Source organism: Cyprinus carpio, chromosome A12 (assembly GCF_018340385.1).
Source record: "Cyprinus carpio isolate SPL01 chromosome A12, ASM1834038v1, whole genome shotgun sequence".
Taxonomy (NCBI): domain Eukaryota; kingdom Metazoa; phylum Chordata; class Actinopteri; order Cypriniformes; family Cyprinidae; genus Cyprinus; species Cyprinus carpio.
The window spans coordinates 18,849,864-18,870,725 of record NC_056583.1 but is presented as its reverse complement, the minus strand read 5'-3'; the positions used below and the strand labels follow the sequence as shown (position 1 = coordinate 18,870,725).

At 37.0% G+C, this 20,862-nt stretch overlaps 2 protein-coding genes across 4 annotated transcripts in view; one reads left to right on the top strand and one right to left on the bottom strand.

The window, feature by feature from the left end:
* The window catches only part of aatkb (apoptosis-associated tyrosine kinase b), a 45,775-nt gene extending 34,964 nt beyond the window's left edge, over positions 1-10,811 (top strand). For all 3 annotated transcript variants that reach the window (XM_042767966.1, XM_042767967.1, XM_042767968.1), the window contains 10 exons: positions 457-575; positions 1,147-1,234; positions 1,894-2,027; positions 2,607-2,691; positions 2,888-3,009; positions 3,226-3,375; positions 4,143-7,614; positions 7,725-7,869; positions 7,981-8,190; positions 8,903-10,811. In XM_042767966.1, the coding sequence (XP_042623900.1) occupies positions 457-575; positions 1,147-1,234; positions 1,894-2,027; positions 2,607-2,691; positions 2,888-3,009; positions 3,226-3,375; positions 4,143-7,614; positions 7,725-7,869; positions 7,981-8,190; positions 8,903-8,931 (4,554 nt within the window). In that variant the 3' untranslated portion in view covers positions 8,932-10,811. The remainder of the gene's footprint in view (positions 1-456; positions 576-1,146; positions 1,235-1,893; positions 2,028-2,606; positions 2,692-2,887; positions 3,010-3,225; positions 3,376-4,142; positions 7,615-7,724; positions 7,870-7,980; positions 8,191-8,902) is intronic.
* Positions 10,812-12,271: 1,460 nt separating this feature from the next.
* The window catches only part of baiap2b (BAR/IMD domain containing adaptor protein 2b), a 52,692-nt gene continuing 44,101 nt past the window's right edge, over positions 12,272-20,862 (bottom strand). The window contains exons 11-15 of the mRNA XM_042768009.1: positions 19,599-19,800; positions 19,378-19,446; positions 18,665-18,827; positions 17,869-17,903; positions 12,272-12,413 (exon numbers count right to left, since the gene is read on the bottom strand). Coding sequence (XP_042623943.1) covers positions 12,287-12,413; positions 17,869-17,903; positions 18,665-18,827; positions 19,378-19,446; positions 19,599-19,800 — 596 coding nt within the window. The 3' untranslated portion in view covers positions 12,272-12,286. The remainder of the gene's footprint in view (positions 12,414-17,868; positions 17,904-18,664; positions 18,828-19,377; positions 19,447-19,598; positions 19,801-20,862) is intronic.

The following is a 20,862-nucleotide window of genomic DNA, read 5'->3' as shown; positions in this document are numbered from 1 at the left end:
CACTCTCATTCTTTCTCTCTTTCTCTCTGCTTCTTTGTCTTTTTGTAACACACATACATAAACACACACTACCCCAATTACCCCAACTTTCCATTGAATGGGTATGTCCATCTGTATGTCTGTGTCTCTGCGGCTGCATGTTTACCAATGTCTCATCTGTTTTTGTGTTGTTATGTCTTTCTGCATTTCCTTTTGAGCATCTTTTCGCATAATTCCTGGACTTGATTTAAACCTTGTTGGGTTTGTTTGTGTGGAATATCTGTCTTCCATTTCCTTCCTTCCTCCCTGTGTATCCATTTCCTTTATGTGCACATCTGTTTGTGTCTATCCGTGTCACACTGTCCATAATTATGTGTGTGTTGTCCATTTTCCCTCTGTTCATACCTGTATGTGTGTTTCTGTTGTCTTTCCCTTGTGTGTTTGTGTATCTGTGTGTTGGTGGGATGTTGTTCACAGGTATTGTTGGGGGAGGTTCACTCTGGTCTCAGCAGTACCCCGGTGGTGGTGAAGGAACTGAAGGCCAGTGCCAGCGTGCAGGACCAGATGCATTTTTTGGAAGAGGCTCGGCCATACCGGTAAACAAATCATTACATTGTAATTTCTGTTTTGCAAGGATAAATAAAAAGAGGAATTTTTTTTTTTTTTTTTTTTTTTGAAATTTTTAAGTTCAACATCCTCCAAGGGTAACGGACCCTATGAAAAATATACTGTTGATTAGGCTAGAATGTCTGCTAAAATGAGTAATTTGTAATAAACTCATTAAAATGTAAGACATTAAATGGATAGTTCACTCAAAAATAAATGTTCACTCATCATGTACTCACCTTCATGTTGTTGCAAAACTGCAGGATGTTCTGTGGAACACAAAAGAAGATATTTTGAAGAAAGTTGAAGAATTGTTGTGATAAAATCAAAGTCAAAGGGGTCCAAAACAACACTGACCCCATTGACTTTCATTGTATGTACGAAAAAAAAAAAGAGTATGTTCTTTTGGGTTCTACAACAGAAAAAAATTCATACATGTTTGGAACAACATGAGGGTGAGTAGATAATGACAAAATATTCATTTTTGGGGGAACTATCTCTAAGTGTATAGTATGATTGTGGTGTATTGTAATGATGATTGGGCTGAAACTCTTTCTGCAGGTCTCTCCAGCATCCGGCTCTAGTGCAATGCCTCGCTCAGTGCACAGAGGTTACACCCTATTTAGTGGTCATGGAGTTCTGCCTGCTGGTTAGTCCAATTTTTATTTTATTTCTTTTCTTTTCCTAAGGCTGACTTTTTGGGACTTTTCCCAAGTGGACAATAAAACAGGTTAAGAAATTCTCATAGACTTTCTTTGAAGGGGGCTTTATCTAGATACCAGAATATTATGGAGACTTTAGAGAGGTTGGCATGTAGGCAAATTTTTAGCTAATTTCAGCTCTTTAGCTGCTTGATTTTGCAAACCGGTATTTAACATCATATTATTTTAATTAATTTTATTAATCAATGCACTGGTTTGTAGCAAAAATATTTTTACCATTTACTGCACTTCGTTAGCTTTTCACCTATAGCAGCTCATAAATCAGAAGTCTCACACATTCAGAGGAAACAGCTTCAGCATTGAAAAATAAGGTGGAAATGCAAGGCTCACAACATGATAGCGTGCTTCTTTATTTGATGTCATTCCTCTCCTGTTATTGCTTACCTAGGTCACATGTGCAACAGCATATTTTGAAACAAAACTGCCCTTAGCAACATCATCAAACAGCTGCTCTCATGATGTCTTCTTGCTATATATCACCCCCAAGTGGTTAGCTGAAGAAAAAAAATCACACTCTTTTGATGTTTATAAATACCGACTTGAATTTTGTGTTTTAGCATGTGTTTTATGTGTTCAATTTCAACAGGGTGATGTTAAAGGTTACCTGCGCAGCTGCCGGGCAACAGATTCCATGACCCCTGACCCCTTACTACTTCAGAGGATGGCATGTGAGATCACTTCAGGCCTGCTTCACCTTCACAAAAACAACTTCACCCATAGGTCAGGCAACACTTTTTTTCTTTTTTTTTTATGTACAAATCCATGTTTGGAGAACCTTTGAATCCTTTAGAACCAAAATATAATAGTTATCATTACAATCTTCTTTATCATACTCAATTCGAGTACTGGAAACCTGCCATCAGATTTAACAGTATGAGCATGAAGCTAATGAGTGTGAATATCTGCATTGCCTGCTTCCTGTCTCATGGTTTCTCCCTGCAACAATCTCCTGATGCTGCCTGAGTGTTTTTACTCCACTCCAGCATCAGTGATTTTGTTGCCGGGGGTCACCACACATCTACAAGCAACTTCAACATGTCCTTGCCAAAATACTTTGAACAGGTTTCTGAATAATTATTTTTGGAAAGTAACATCACAGTGCAGTAAAATGACGGCTGTTTCTGGCATTGCATTTGTCATACTTCCAACTGTATGTTAATTTTGGGCAGGCTTGCAGTTTTGTAAATGACATCCAGTTATTCGAGCTAGCATTATGAAATCATGTAGGCCATGTCCTATTTTCAGAAGGTGCTTATCATTTATTTATTTATTTATTTTTGGTGCTCTGATTTTCTGCAGTGATCTGGCTTTAAGAAACTGTCTGCTAACATCAGACATAAAAGTTAAGATTGGAGACTATGGACTATCGCACAACAAGTACAAGGTATGTACACTTAAATCTATATATTTTTTTATCTACTAATTTTTATCTATAAAATATCTAATTATGAATAGTAATATAAACCTGAATATTTTAGATTGCATTCATTTACTAGTTGATTTTGTGCTTTTTTATTCAGAATGTGGTTAGGGAATTTCATTAACTCGAGCTCTGTCTCTACATGTCTGTTTATCCCCAGGATGACTACTTTGTGACATCAGACCAGACCTGCATTCCCTTACGCTGGATTGCTCCTGAACTGGTTGATGAGGTTCATGGTAACTTATTGGTGGTGGACCAAACAAAGGAAAGCAACATCTGGTCAGTACCTTCACATGAGGCTTCAGCAAAGAGCAAATTCTTGCATCTGTGAAACATAAATTTAGTGTTGAATTTAGGCCTTTATTTTGCAGTTTTATGAAGAACACACAGCCCTTTGAATAGCCTTTATTATTGATTATAGATATCAAGTCATTATTGATTGATGCATTAATTGCTGTTATTTACCAGAATACTCTGTTTCTCTCTGTGCATAAGGTCACTCGGTGTAACAATCTGGGAGCTGTTTGAGTTGGGGAATCAGCCGTACCGCCATTATTCAGACCGACAGGTTCTCAGCTATGCTGTAAAGGACCAGCAATTGAAGCTGCCCAAGCCACTTCTTAAGTACCCTCTTTCTGACCGCTGGTGGGTGTCTAATAAACTTTAAATTGATCTTCTTTCTCCTTTTATTAACCATTAACTAAAGTTAGAGCCTTGAATTTTCACTTTGCTAGAGGCTTTCAGTTTTCACCCTTCTCTTTTGGAGACTTTGCTCTTAAAACTATTAAAATTTTGTTGTTTCAGATATTCAGATAGTTCTGTTTGAACACAATTTAATTGTATTTTTGTGTAATTTCCCTGATGAAAAAAAACAGCTTAAAGTGGTTAAGTATGTTTTGAAGCATGGCAGCTTGTTTGAGCCAATATAAGCTGGTCCATAGTTGGTCCTAAGCTGGTCTTGAGCTGGTTTAAGCTGGTCATGCACTGGTTCTAAGCAACTAGCTCCTGCTTAGGGCAAGCTCATAATCAGCTCAGAACCAGCTTAAACCAGCTCAAACCATGCTTCAAAACATACCTAACCAGCATATGCTGTTTTTTCAACAGGGTTTCCAGTTAACATTTCTGAAAATCCTTGAAACTAAATAAATTAGCTTGAGGTCCAACACTGCATTAGATTTTAAGATATATTGTTTAAAGATTGATCTCAAGCTATAAAATACACCACTATACACTTACACTATACACTGTATACAATACACTTCTCAAGTAAATGTATCTTGTTTTAAGAATTTTTTGATTTATTCCTACTGAAAAATAGATCCAAAAAGCTCATTAAGAAGTCAATTTTGAAATGAAACTTTTAGTTACATTTGCTCTAAAACTGTATGATGTTTGTGTTTCTGTATCACCAGGTATGAAGTCATGCAGTTCTGTTGGCTTCAGCCTGATCAGAGGCCCAATGCAGAAGAAGTTCATCTGCTGCTAAGTTACCTTTGTGCCAAAGGAGCCAGTGAGGCAGAGGAAGACTTTGAGAGACGCTGGAACTCCATGAGACCAAACACAAGTCATGCTAATATCCATGGAGCCAGTGCACTAGCAATCGACATGCCCATGTCATCCACCACTTCCTCATTCCCCCTACTAGAGCAGTTCCCCACTGGAGACGGCTACCATTCAGAATCTGGAGATGACATCTTAACGGTAACTGAAACCAGCCATGGCCTCAACTTTGAGTACAAGTGGGAGCAGGCACGGGCTGAACAACACTACCAATCTTCATCCACCACTGGCACTTTGGGTCAAGGCAATCCCCATTGTCAAGAGGTCTACTACCCCCCAGGTGGAATAGTGGGGGGCTGTGCTGTTGAAGGACTTGCCCTAGGGGTTTCTCCTTCATATTATGAGCCCAAACAACTACACACCCCTGGTGTGGTACCAGTCCTGAGTGCTCACAGTCCACCAGTGAGTAATGAGTACTACATTCGCATTGAGGAGCCAGTACAAAGCAATATTGATAACTTCACCATGTGTGCTTACAGCCCAGAGTTTGGGGGGAGCAATGCAAGTTTTCTAACAGGTAGTGGAGACTCTCGGGAGTGTATGAACTGTCCCCCTGAAGCTAAACCAGACATTTATTGGTCAGCGGATATCCACAAAAGCAATGCCTATGATTCAGACACCAGTCCTGCTATGTCTCTAACTATGGAGCCTCTTTTGGGTCATGGCAGCCCTCTTAGAGCATGGGAGTCTGGTCATTATGTTTCATACAAAGACAGGGATGGAGGTTACTACTATGAACCATCACCTCCTAAGATCATGGACTGCTACATGATACGAGACCCAACAGAGCCTCCACAAGAGAGCTGGGGGTCTCGAAGCTTAAGACAGGCACTTGGGGAACTGGAGGAGCCTTTAGGCATTTCACCATCACTTGGAAGTCCTCCACAAGGCTATGCTGATCCTTACTTGGAGAACATTCAAGGCTCTATTATAGGAAAGAATGTTACAGGAGGATATTATGATATGATGGGCTCTTTGAGGAAGACTATGCCAGGTAGCCACTCAGTTTATATTGACATGGCGTCAGGTGGTGCTATATTTGTAGGACGAGATGACAGCGACTCTGATGAAGAGGAAGACATCTTTGTGGAAAGGCGAGGAAGAAGCTGGTCCACCAGCAATCCAGCAAATACAAACACGAGGACCTTGCATCAAAGGCAGGGGTCTTGTATCCAAGATTCTTATGCTGATTTTCACTACACTATGCCGATGACTGACGTTGAGGATACATGGCCAGAAGAGCAGACCCTGCCGTGCCATATGGCCAAACCTGTTGACTGCTTAGAGGCAACAGTCAAAAGCAACACTTGCCTAGTACATGGAAGACATGTACCTTCAAACCCTTCACCTGAGTGCAGCTCATATATCCATATGTGCCATGAACCCAGAGAGGCTGAAGTATATCCTGTGCCGTGTTGTCAAGCTTTGAGCAGTTCACATTTTGTAGATCCTCTAACAGGAACACTTGTGAGGAACTGCTTCATGATCGACTGTATTCCAGGGAAACCCATGACATTGCCCAAAAAAGACCAACACTTAGGCCAAGCACCTTTATCTGCTGGATATATAGTCTCCAAAATAGAGTCATCAAGGGAAGGTGCCAAACAGTTTGACGTCTCCCAGCAGTATGTGGATATTACGGTAGGGGAAACAAACTTAAATCAAGAAAAAGCTTTGCATGAAGATGCATCTCCAAAAGATCCCAAAACTGAAATTATTGCCATCACTCCACAATTGGAGAAATCCCAAGCTGAGTTACCCAAATCAGAGCCAGAGACAGACTTATGCAAGACAGCAGACAGTGGTGTGGACCATGGACGCTCTAGTATCAGTCTGGTGGAGATTGATGACTGCAGCGATGATGACATCACTGAAGTAACCTCTGGGATTTTTGGTGAATTCATCGTTGAAGTTGAACCTGTTGACTACACCAGTCCAACATTCAAATCATTACAAAAGCAGGTTGTTACGCCAGACTCCATGGACTCCATTGACATACCATCTATGGCATGTTCCAGCGAGACACTCAGTCCTGCCTCCATTCATCCGTCAAGCTCTCCCAAGACAGTGGACAGTGGATATGACACTGAAAACAATGAATCTCCAGAGTTTGTCCTAAAGGAGCCCCATGAGCTACAAGATTCTAAGGTTTTCATCCAACCCTTGGGAAAGGTGACATCTGGGTCTAATTTTGTTAACGAAGAACAAGAGATTAAAAGGGCAGAGGACGAGAAACTAGAGGGCAGTGTTGATATTATAATGGCACTGACAACATCTGAGAGCAATGATGGAGAGTTGAAAGCACTGAGTGATAAAACTCCATACAGAGATTCGGCCTACTTCTCTGACTACGATGCCGGGAAAGATAAAGAAAGTGAAGAGGACATCAGTGAACTTGAAGATCAGAAAGATGGACCAGAGGAAATTATAGATGAAGAGGAGCAACTTCCTTCAAAAAAGGAGGCAGATGGAGATGAATATCATTTGCCATCTTCAAAGGAAACTGAAAAGGCTCCTGAACAGTCTGATGATGCAACCTCAAATGCTCCATCAAAGATCGAAGAAGGTATGTCTGGTTGCAACAGAATCAGTAGTGTGTCTCTTTCATCTCCTGATAACGAAGTGTCTACCATAAAAGATGATTTTGATGAGGATGAAAATTTTGGTGTAGATTCAGATCTTTCTGCAGAACTCATACCATCTGAAGTATCTGATTCAGATGCTTTGCTTGGTCCCAATGTAAAGCAAGAGGAATCTTTCAAACAAGTAGGTAGTGAAGATAGTCTGTCTCTCGACCAAATAACTTCTGAGGGTGATGGTGCAAACACCAATATTCCAGAGGTCCTTATTGATGAGAATGAAGAGGACATAGTCAAAGATGTAATTTTGTTTGAGGAGGAGCTAGCATCTCAGAAGGAAAGGAACATTTCCCCTACCCATGAAGTATGGGAATCTACGAGTAAGGACTGTGAAGAAGGAGGACGTAAAAGAAGCTCCACACGTTCTGGCTCTCCTCCCCCTCCACTAGAAGGACGGGTGTTTCCCACAGATGGAGAGGAGGCTGATGAGGAAGATGGCGACTCTGAGGATAGCGATGAGTCCGATGAGGAGCTGCGCACTTACAGTATCCAGGAACAGAGTGAAGAAAGCGAGGACGAGATCTTGACTGTGCCTATCATTGTGAGCGACTGTAGCGATGCACACAAACTCAGAAGTCTGCTTAAGATGCCAACGCTGCTCAGCGATTCACTGTCTGACGAAATTGAGAACAAAAAGAAGGTGGTGTCTTTCTTTGATGATGTCACCGTCTTTCTGTTTGACCAGGTATTCCTTTTTGTTTTTTTCCAGTTTTTTTCAAGATTTTTTTGACGATATATTGAATCAGATTTGAGTACCTTTGAAGTTTAATAATAAAATTTTGTCAACCCCTCCAGGAAAGCCCAACCAGAGAGCTGGCAGATCAAAGTTTTACCTTGGGTGGAGAGTCAAGCAAACCGAGTGCAAAGGGTAAAGCACAAAACCAGCAGGAAAAGGTCAATGCCTCCGATGACTCTTCTGACGGAAACATCTCAGAAGAGAGTAAGACACACTTTCCTTTCTTTTTTTTTTGCCCAAGCAGTTTTGTTTGTATCTTTTCTCAAGTATTTTTAACACTTATTATTTTCCATCCTGCTTTGTCATCTATCTAAGGTGCAGGGTTTGAATGGGAAGATGACTTCCCATTGTTGCCGCTTCCTACATCTTCTAAGGGGTCTCCTCCAGACATCACTGCAAAGCCGAGCCTACCGAGTGGCAGTACTAAACCTGTGGCACAGGTCTCCCGTTTTACTGTTTCTCCATCCAGTGTGTCACGTTTCTCCATCACACATGTCTCGGATTCAGATATGGATTCGGCAGGAGGTGAGACAGCACATGTTTGAAGCAGTGTTCTTATCATTAACACTTTACCCACTAGTATTTTTATTTTTATTTTTTAAAGTTGCAAGACAGTACCACCATTTTTGATTATTTTCACAAAATTGTCATGGCCCCCAGAATATTTTGTTGTATGATTATCTGATTATCTGGGATTTGTGCTTTTGTCAAAGACTAGGCATGTTAGCTTACATGTACATTAGCAGTGCTTATTTCAGCTTCTTTTTCGCTTGCTTTTTTTGATCTGGAGATTCTGTACTAGTTCAGAAGATGCACAATAGTGCCCCCTAATGTATATCTGTGAAAACATGGATTGCCAGAAAATTCTGTCAAAGGTGGGGAAGAGTTAACAGAAGCAAAATGAAAACATTTTTACTTTAAAAATTAAAATGTCAATAATATAACTGTGAAACTAATAATAAAAAAAATAAAAATAAATAAAAAAACATTTTCATGACTCCAAAACAGCTCAAATAAAAATGTCCATAAATTAATATTGAAGTATAATTAAGTATAATTGTGAAATAAAGGATGTTTTGACTTTTCTTACGTGTAACATATTTCACATTATATTGATTATTCTACAGAAAAATCTGTGTTTTATTTCCCAAATACTTTAGACACTGGGATAATTTGCATGCTAATTAAATATAAAGTTAATGTAAATTTAATGTGTTTTTTCCCCTCTGTTTTAAAGGGAGCAGTGAAGATGGGGAAAGAGAGTGAATCATCATACTACTGCCAGCAGTGAGCAGCACTAACAGACTCTTATTTTACTTTTTTGATTGAGGAGATCACAATAAGAAGGAGCTTTTGATCTCTTTGGAAACTGTTTTTTTAGATCCCTTCAAAGACAGTGCCTCTTAATGTCAGCAAACACTTCAGAGCAGCCCCTCTGAAAAAGCCCCAGAAGAAAAAACATGTGGAAATGACTAAAACATGATTGGAAACACAAACTAAAATTAAAAGTGCAAAGTTTGGATGGATCTGCTTAGTTTATATGGACCTGCTGTAAACTAACTGTGACTGTTTACAACATTAAATACTGTATTTTTGGAAAGTGTTGAAAAGACGCTAATGGTATCACCTGCATCAAAAATTGAATGAGACCATCTTAGCGAAATGTAACAAAACTAAACCGAATTGATTTTTACTGTGAAATATCAATGCAGTGTTGTTTGTCTAGAAAAGGAGGAGTTTTAAAAAGGAAGTTATTTAAATGTTTTTATGACAAAAAATGAAGTTCACGACACACAGCTGCCTTGTGTTTGTCACCTGCCTGAGAGTAGCATTGTGTTATGGTGACATGGCATTCTGAAACCACTTTTATGATTTTATTAATAATCAAACTAGGATTATTATTAGTATTATTATTATTGAATCTCTTCATAATTTGAATGTTTAGTGTTTTAGATCATTCTTGTTATTTATTTACTTATTCAGTGTTTCAATTTCAATGAGTTTGTACATGAGGCAAATTATTATTACTATTATTTTTATTTATTTTTTTGCTATTTCCCTGTTCATGGCAGAAATCATGTTTCACAGTCTGACTGAATATCTGCAGTTAAATCCATGAAATAATAACAAAAAAGATTAGCTTTTTTTAAAACAGTGAAGTTTAACGCAGTAGAAAAGTAGAAAAACTCAAAATAGTCTCAAAAATAAATATTAAACGATATGTAATTGACAACCTATTATGTAATGGAGGTTTTCATGATTAGACATGTATTTAATGATGTATTTAGGGTGACTACTGGTGAAGAGGGACACTTAAACTCAAGCATTATCATTAATGTAAGATGCTTAATACATGCTATACATGCTTGCTATCTTTTGAGGATTGAAGCCAGGTTGTATTATGATCAGGGTGTTAATATACGTAAAGAGTGTTATTTATTAATCAACATGTTTTATATTTCCTTGAACTTTGAAGAACAGATCAAGGCTTTTAAGCATTGCAAGCGGCAGCGCTTTACAGACAGTCACACTGAACTAAGTTGGACTTTGACCAATAGGAACAATTTAAACTGCTGAACAAAATGGACATATGATCTTGTGATTTTTTTTTTCCTCATATGGTTTGGAAACGATACATTGGACGTGATCAAGGAGGACGAGCCTGCTGATGTGACTGAGAACAGTGTACAGTACAAAGGGACTCGATGCTACCTGTACACTTCTGTGCATCCGACCAAGCATAAATCTCGATATGCTACTCTCGATATGTTATGTTTGTTTGCCTGTAAAGGCGTTTATTCTATGTAATCGTCTAGCTTAGATAAAACTAGACAACAGTCTGTACTATTTTTGTATTTGATTGAACAATTTTAAACTACTGAAAGATCAAATGGGCACTCAGGAGGTAAAGGGAAAAAAAATTGTTTTCTGCCAAAGAAATATATTACGTGATGTGGCACAAGCCGGATTTGCATCCTATAAGTTATTCTGATTCAGAGCAGCGGATTCACAGATTTTTCCTGGGAAATTTGCCTGTACGGTGGTTTTGAATTGCAGTATAATGTTAAGCGAGAGTGTATGTAATTCTGTTCATTAAATGTGTCACAAATTTAGTGAGAAAAATAAAACTATTCTGTTTGACAGTTCTCTCTTGCAGTGTGTTGTTGTTGTTGTTTTAATATGTAACTTTCATTACAACACATTAAAAACAGATTCAACATATATGCTAGAAGGCAGCGTATCTGTAATATTTCAAATTGATGTTTTAGCAGGATAAATAAGATAATCACACCGGTAACCCTCAATTTTATACAACTGGCTGTTTTATTAGACTATCTACACATTATTTGTGCACATTGTTTGATATGACACATACAAGTGCAAAAACACAGAAAACAGAAGAAAATGCATCCGTGAAAAAAAATTAAATAAATAAATAAATAATCTAATTCCGAAATGGGCTACCAAGTGGATCATATAAACAAATTCTCCGGATAAAATGATTGTGAAACATAAAGTAATTTCTCTCAATTTTCCATTCTCACTCTTCACATACAATATTTACATCATATGTCTACATACAGTATAAGAACAACCACTATACAGTGTTCATAAACAGTGACTGTTGCTACATCTTTTCATTTGGAAGTTTGTATTTATCTTTTTGGGAAAACTTTTTCTGTCTCCATTTTTCTGATGCTGTCTGATATGTACAACCTACTAATGAGCTAATTGATGTAGATTGGGTTAATGAGTGAAAACAGGTGATATGTGTTACTGATAGGCTTTAAAACCCTTCAGTTTGTGGCACTGCTGTAGGAGAATGGATGAGAGAGAGAGAGAGAAAATAAATAATTATAATAATAAAATTAATAATAAAAATCATTAATAATAATAATAAAATTAATTATATAAGTAGTGTTAATTTTTTAAGTAAATAACACCAACTTTTTAAGTCATTATTGACCAAGAAAATCTGCACTTTTTGTGTTTGATATGAACAAGCACCAGAATCATGATAGTGATATGAAATTCCAACCTTTACAGTAAAATCAATCATGCAATATATCATATAAAATGTGTTTATATTAAATGAAGAGGTGCATTACTGTTAAAATATAAATTTCTCACTTGAATCTACATTTTCTTTTTTTTTGGAGGCTGAACCTTGATTCAAAGTGCAGAAACCCACACCAAATATTTTATACGGTTGCAGTAGCACAGCAGAATTCTACAGAACCCTGCATTTGTGTAGTATGAGACAAAAACACATTGTAGAAAAGAATCATGTGATACATTATACTTGGTCATTTGAGCAGTTTTCCTCAATGGACCAAACAGACCTTCTTGAGGTCCTCTAAAAATACTAAATGTATTTACAACTGTGTGTGTGTGTGTGTGTGTGTGTGTGTGTGTGTGTGTGTGTATATATATATATATATATATATATAAAAGAAAAAAAATCTGTTTATTTCAGTCATACATAGAAATCGATCTTAATATGGATCATCAACTAGTGGCAATACTTGGATGATCAGAAGCTCAGAGCTTGGTGATTTTGTTGCTTTGACATGTTTATTTCAGTGGTAGGTTTTTTTGTTGTTTTTGATGAATTGATGTCCTAATAAGGGAGTCGAGATCCAAGGTCTTCGGTTATAATGAGTTTGGGTTTCTGCTTGCTGTTGAAATTGCTTTGTCGTTGGCGAGATGTGAGCGCAAATGTGGGGAATTGGAAAGGATCCGTCACTCTAAAAAACAAAAATACAAACCACAACGTCATATAAAGGACAGACATGCCATTGCTTCTAAGCATGCTTTAACGTTATTACCAAAAATCATAAACAATAAAACATGCTGCATTCATTTAAGAAAAAGATGTCTGAAGCCTAATATTTGAGGGAATATAAATATAAGGAAATGAAAATACACATCTGAGATTATTCGTGCTATAAAATCAGACATGTTGATTGTAATTCAAGTTCTGTCTCTTCCCTGTGTCATTTATGTACCTGTGGCTGCTCAAAAGATTCATTTCAGAGACACTAATTTGAAAGTCACGTCAGGAAATGATCGCATTATATTTTGCATTCAAATATGATATTGTACGTGTAAATTGAATTCTTTAAAAAGCTGGAGCTTTATCACACAGACTGAGGAGGAAAGATCCTGAAACTGAAGTAAAATCAGTCATAACCTAGTTTGACATGCTATACATAATATACAGAGACCCAAAAGGTATTCTGAACACTAAAATTTGGTCTGAATAATTGTACAACCACCTAGTATCTCAAATTTTTATATATTTAAAATGAGCAAATAAATAATACTATTTGTTTTGATATTTAATGGAATGACATTTTGATTTTAAGCATTCAAATACATGTTGGGCCCATTTTTATTAGCTGAAGTTTTCTATTTGAAATAAAGATATTCAGTGGTGTCAGAAGCATGCAATTTTCTTTAAAAAAAAATTTTCCCCCTATACATTTAAATTATAAATGATCATGGAGATTTCACTGCACAGTTTACTCACTCAAAAGCGTTCAAATTCAGGAGCCACACTGAAAAAATGAGAAAAGGCCTGGAGTTTGACTATTTGCTTTGTTTAATGCAAGAAACTATACCAATAATGTTTATATATCATTATTTATTTATTTTTTTACATAAAAAATGCAGTAGGCACTTTCACAGAAAAGGATACAAAATAGAAACTTAACAGATTTTATATGTTTATATCTGAGACCGTGCTTAATCTTCATAAAATGCTGATCATCAACTACAGAAAGTCAAACCAAAGGACAACAACTTTTTACAGTGAATCAGTTCAGCAGATTGTCAAAATTGTGAAAGCGTTTCAAATCAAGAGATCAAACGGGAAGAAAAAAATCCTGACCATGTTTAATGCACCGTGAAAGCTGGGTTCTATATTAAGAATGTAATAGAATTACATTTCAGATTGAGTGTCTGCAGTGATCAATCTGAGTACTATGAAAACTGCACTGACTTTAAGACGGGGATGATTAAAAGAAACCATCAGCTGACAATTGCAGACCAATTTAGAGACCTATTAAATGGTTGACAATTACAAGGTAATCAATATGAAATTAAATTATGACAAAGAGGTCATGAAATCAAGTTAAGAAATGACTACACCGATTTAATCTGAAGAAAAGTTTATTCATCGTTTCAAGAGTAAAAAGTCACATGGTCATTTAGCAACATTACACTGTTCTGGTGTTGCCCAAAATACATGCACATTGGAGTTTATATACTTTACTGTACAACTGTTGTACTTTCTCTCCATTTTAGATCCAAAAAGTGGGCATTCCACAAGAAAAGGACATATATAAATATCGTGACAGAGGTGGAGCTCTCTCTGAGTGTGGCGGCTGTACCATAGCCTTTACTTTAGTGCAGAAAGAAGAAACACTGGCACTGGCTTCCAGTCCTTGACACCTTACTGCTTTTGTCTCTAAATTCATCAAAACAGAGATGGAGAGTGTTGGCAGAGCTACAGCAAGACGTTGGTTTAGTTACACACAGAAAATAACAAACAGAGCAAAAGTGAAAAAAAAACTATAGTAGGAGGAGAGACAGACACTAAGAACCTGGCAGGATCTTTAGTGAAGGAAAGCGTGAGAAAAGTGAAAGTAAGTAAACAATCTGGACGTCTTCACACATACTTTGTGGTTATAATGAAGGTGCTTTTGTTTAATTGTGCATCACCTTCATGTACAACAATAAATTGACTTTTCGAGTACAATACAGAGAAGATGTGAAGCAGTGCACCTTTAAACAATTACTAGAGCAGACAAGCAACGTGGTGTTTCTATCACATCAGAGAAGCGTTGTCTCTTTTATAGCTTAATCATAAGCATTTTGTTTCTTTGAAAAAGGCAATTTCAAAGAATTTAATCAGTTCCCTTTCATTATAACAATGGAACTAAAAGATTTCAGCTTTCACTCCTGTGAAAAAGGCTAAAAAACTCACACAAGTGGTGTGTAAGTGTATCATACGCATAGAACATGATGTTCAAATTGATACTAAACAAAAAAGGATGGTATCAAAGTTGGTTATTGCTGTTTTTACATATGTTTTGAATCGAAAAGCTGTACAGGGATCTTGTTGAACCAAAATAAACAATGTATCCATGTCAAAATAAATAAATAAATAAATAAATACTCCCATTACAATTCAACATCCAATTTAAAGTTATAGTATTTACAAATATTGTGTGCTATGTACAAGGCACTGGAGCACATCATGAATATGGATGTATCACTGTAATAACCGCAAATCAACATCAGTGCAGAAAAGAAAAACAGATAGTTTGGATTCTAAAATCTGATGGATTTTATTCTACATTAATAAAGTTGAGACGTTGCTTGGCAACTGTAACTGGCCTAGACTAACTATATAGTTCATTTCTTTCTGCTTTTCTTTATACAAGCAATGAGTCACCCGTTGCCATGTGTTACAGTGATTTACCATGATTAAGAGGGTTATACCTCTTATCTGTGGTGAAATCACTAACACACAGCTTCTCACTGCTTATAGCTTCATGCGTGGTTAATGATGAGACATGGATATGTAGGTACCAATTGTCTTTTCTTTCATGCATGAACCATGAATTCTAGAAACAACCGATTTTTGTCATTTATATTTCAATAATTTGTTCTAATTCAGTCTTCAGACACAGGGAAGGTCAAATATGTACTGCACATCAGAATTCACCGTCTTGCTCTACCACACTTGATGCATTTAGATAATTCATTGAAGGGACTCCAGATGAGATTTTATTAGATCACGGAGCCCCTTTGCATCAGCAATATAAGCAATGAAATGGAAAAACACAGAAAGTTACTGATAATTAATTATATCAAATTCATTCAATTGTACAATGTAAAAGGAATAATTTAAAAAACGTGAATACTTTTTTGTTTGTCTTTCTCAGCTGAGTTTCATTATTAACAGTCATTTATACTTGGATAAACCCACCGGTATTGTTACAAACAATACAATTACTGTAAACATATTACTACATTAAGATTTTTTTGTTTAACAAAAAAATTAATTTACTCGCCCTTATGTTGTTCCAAACCTATACAACTTTTCTTTCTTCTACAGAAAAAAAAAAGATTCCTGAGCTGCTCTCTTCCCTAAAATGAAAGTGAATGGGGAACAGTTGCTGTCAAACTCCAAAAAAAAAAAAAAAAAAAAAACAATCTGGTCACCATTCACTTTCATTGTAAGGAAAAAAACTGCTAGTCTTTTTGTGTTATAAGAAAATAATATAACACAACAGAATTGTAATTTTCATGTAAACTATTCCTTTAAATACGTGGACCACTGGATGGCAAAAGTTATGCATTTAGTTTATACATTGCTGACATGTACATGCATGAAAGACAGGCAAGAGATACATATGAACAATTCAACATGTTTACTGAAGTAAGCTCAACATCCTCATGATAGAAGCGTATAATGAGGAAGGTCAACATGGAATACTCAGCATTCCGGTTCCGTTAGACTGCTTCCAACTGGGATAAAATTAGGGAACTAGAAGGTGGGAAGGGTGGATCTAGATCCTCTTCCTCAGAGGGTGGAGTGAAGAGGGATGGATTGTTGAGAGATAAAGGAAGACAGGGGAGTGTGTGTGTGAACGGAGGGGAGGGTGGTATCTGTGTGTTTGTCTGTCCTCTCACACTGTCGAAATCAATTTGCCCTCCGCACTGTGGAACAAAGAGAGGGAGATGCTGCCAGGTTGGCTTTGGACACAGACACATTAAAGCACAGAGAGCATAAAGCCCTGATGTTCAAGGAATAGTTCACCCATAAATGAAAATTGGCATCATTTACTCACACGTTGCAAACCTGTGTGACTTTCTTTGTGGAACACCAATGTACTGAAGCTTTTTTCCCCCAGTTATAATGAATGAGGACTGCAGCTTATCAGGCAAAAGCACCATAAAAGAATAAAAATTAGTCCATATGACTTGTGCACTACTGCAAGTGTTCTGGCTAGTTTTTTGAATCTAGAAAGGTCCAATCTCCAATTTTTTTTTCTTTTTTCTTTGTGGTTGAAGGAAAGAAGAAAGTCCTTTGTAATGACATTAGGGTGAGTAAAAGATTTTTTTCTTTCTTTTTTTTCATGTTTAGGTGAACTATCCCTTTAATGTTACTGCTAATACTAATCTCTATTAATGCACGTTACAAACATGTGATGGGCTGCATTTCCTATAAGTCACTTTTATGTGGTTCAGAAGCAAAATGTAAACAATTCAAATGTATACTAATCAGAAAATGCTTTACGACAGACACTTTTATTGTGAAAATGGAGCCCATTGTTTCAAATGCATCTTGGGGTCAAATCTAAATGGTGTGTACAGCAAGATGTAAAGTGAACTACATACTGTATTTAAAATTAAAAATATTGAGGGTAGCATGTGGAAAATTGCTTCTCATGAGAATTTCCCTACAGAAGTAAAAGTTGGAACAAAAGCCACTAATTAAGACAGACACACATGGACAGCAAAAGCAAGAATGGAATGGAAACATAAATGGAAAAATAAATTATTTAAAATATTTAATCTATACCTCTTTCAAATTTTGTGATGCTAAGTAATTTGGAATAAAAGCTGGGAATGGTCTTCTTCCCCATAGATGCCCTAGAAAGGTTTATTTATTTGCTTATTTTATTCATTGATTGTTTACAGCAATGTCACACAAGGTGCTTTGTACAATAAAAAAAGAAGAAAGAAGTTAATTTAGATTGATAAAGTATGGCTACAGCATGTTCAAGAGAGTTGATATGTCTCTCATCTATGGGAAAAGACCATAAATGACTGACTCTATTGTGAGGCTTATGAAACCCATTTAAACAATCAGAGGTTTCTCCCTTGTTCAACATGGGTTTAGGTGCCGTTTGGTCACCTGTCCACCTTATGTTTGGACTAGACCTTCAGAAACATCAGCTATGTTCGTCTGCTCCGGCTGCAGTTCAAGCAAACAAGATTTTTTTTTTTTGCTTGCCATAATTAAAATTCAAAATATTTATGTAGGATTTTTGAATTCAAACAAAAACAGAGAGGAATAATTAAAATTAAAAGAAACAAAGAAAGAACGTATACACAAACTAAAACACTTTTTAAATATTGTTTCTCTTCAGGGGGTATATGAGTAAGTGAAGACTTATGTCTTACCTCGTTTGGAATCGAGAGTACTCATCCAACCCTTGCTGTGAAGGAAAAGAGAACATCTTTTAGCCATCTGCTTTTCCACAAATGTCCAGTAGACGGCAGTAGAAGAATGCATAACATTTATGAACTGCAGTATTGATGATAGCTAAAGCATCTTTATTGTAACCATGAATAAAAAAGGAGGTCATTGAGTGCATCCTGAACAGTAACAATGGGAAGAAGTTGAACTAACTGAGCAGTGCCTTAAGCAAAACTCAATTATTTCAGTATAGTACACAAACGTGCTTTGCTGTGTATACAGTATCTGTACCTGTACGAAAATGTATTTAATTTTGAGGTGAAGACCTCCACAGACACACTCTCTCTCTCATTGCAGTCATTTCTCTTTGTTCCCACTCCAAACCAGTCTATTTGTAAATCTTCTAAAAGTGGCCTCTCAAAGGGAAGTTTAATCAAACAGGACAGGTCTTTACTAAAGTGGGCTCAGGCTGCTAAAATAACACATGGCAACAGGCAAAAACTGATCGTGGTTTAGGGTAATGTCCTGGAACGTCCTCTATGCGGCTAGCTGAAGATTGGGCAGCTCTAATCGAACTGTCACCCCGCTATATTTCAGCATGTCTGATAAATGCCTTTGTAAGATGATCTAATGCTTTAGTACTATTAACATTTTTATAGAATGCTATACTGATATCTGCATACATCCGTCAAGGTTAATCTGTGTGTGTGTGTGTGTGTGTGTGTGTGTGTGTGTGTGTGTGTGTGTGTGTGTGTGTGTGTGTGTGCGCGCAAAGCCTACTTGTGAGAATCCTGGCATTGCCATGCTGTATGGTCTCTGTCGGCTGTGTGGTGTGCTCTGCTGCTGGGTGAAGAAGCGTGTGGGCATGCCGTAATCAGGTGTTGGCAACACCATGTCTCTCTCCAGAAGATTTCCTGTGCTGCTGCTCCTGGTATGCTGCAAACTGCAAACACACATATACACACCTTTAAAGTCAACGTGATGTTTGCTGCTCATTTTATTTCTCTAACGTGACATTTCTAAAAAACAAAATGTAGTCCAGGACTTTATTTATCCATAAAATGAACGGAAAGATTAGATCAAGAAAAAGTGGGCATTGTATACTAGAATGGATCCAAACGTAATGCACAATTTCTAAAATTATTCCTTAATAGCTAATTATGGCATTATGACAACGGTTAACATTATCCAGGTGACACCAGTAAAAAGGAAAATCATGTCAGAGAAAGAGCAATACATTATATTTTAAATTTTTTCTTTGGAATAACGTGTATAAATCAATCACAACAAGATTATAAATGCGCACAAATAAAGTAAACAAGGTGAGTTTTGATTGGTCATGTCAACATTAATGTCTTTTATGCACACGTATCAAGCCTTTCTCAATTGTATGCTTTATGGTGTTACGCAGCTCATGACTGTAGATTTACATTTAATGGTATTTAAACATAGAAAGGGCTTTTGTAAACTCATTCATATTCAGAAAGACTCACCTAACGTGGAGTTTATTGCTGTCTGGTTCAGGAATCATGCGGGTATAGGAGAACGGGAACCAGCCTCTCCTGAAAGGACACATACAACGTGGAATTTGAAGCAGATTCTCTAGTTCATCAAATGTCTTAAACTTATTTTCATAATGAAAAATGTTCTTGTTTTTTGTACACAACCTATGCAAGAGTAAATTTTATTGTGAAGTTAACCACAAGATACGTACATTCTGTTTTTCTCGTTTTCACCGTAGTGCCAGCCGTCTCGGGCTTCAGGCACCAACAGTGTGATGATGTCTCCTTCCGTAAAGCTGAGGAGTGTGCTGTTGTCTCCTGCGGCATGGGAGAAGAGGGCCTGAACGCGTGTCCGTCCATTTCTCTCCAGCCCAGCTGCCATCGAGCTTGACCTTGGCAGGGTTTGTTTTTTTTCTGGTGTTGTTGGTTATTAGTAATTTATTATGAATTTGTTTTTATAATTATGTGAGAAGAAAAACTGTTTATAAATAAATTTTATTCAGAACATATCGTACAATCCAATATATTAAAAAAAAAATTACCTTTTACCTAATATTTGTGTATACATTTATTTTATTTTTGCATTTGGAATATTTGTTTTAACATACTAACATCAAACTATTGAAATTAATTTAGACAAAACGTTTGTTCGCTGCATGTGAGAAGGACAAAAGGACAAATTGAGTTGCTTCCTTCAAAACGGTCACATGTGAGATTTTATTTTCAGTTATGATGCTGCCTAAGTAGGCAACTAGGCAGCTCAGTAGGTTCAGGAACATGTTTAAAATTCCACAAAAAGGGCATCTACAACACTGATTAAGAGCGCTTGTTTCCGCTGCTTCTTAAAAATACTTCCCTCAAACAGAATCTATACCCTTCACCTATTTTCTCTCCATTTTTAAAGCTGTCCTCTCTATTCCCACCTGCTCTGCCCTGTTTTCATTTCCAGCAGTGTTTGCCCTGTTATTGTCCACTCACTACTTTCTCAAGGAGAGAGAGAGAAACACAGGTGCACAGACACTGACACAACTATAAAGACAGATGGCAGATTATTAAGTCATATAGAGATGCTGGGTACTGAATAGCACTGAAAACTTCCAAATGTTGTGATCAGAGAGTTACTGTTTGCATTGTCTAACTGAAGTTCCTTAAAGGGATAATTCAACCAAAATGAACATTTTTATCACAACACATGTGTGAGGTGCTACTGACGTAGAACACACATGCGCTGCGTCTTGTTTACAAGCAGAAGAATGCACATGCATGCGTTGTGGTACTCTGTGAATGGCGGCGGACACTGACAGGAAAGAGAAGAATTGTTGATTCTTTTTCTGTTTTTTGTTTTCTTTGCACACAAAGTAATCTCGTAGCTTTATAACATTACGGTTGAGCCACTGATGTCACATGGACTATTTTAACAATGTCCTTACTACATTTGGGCCTTGAATGTGGCAGGTCCCTTGCTGTCTATGCAGG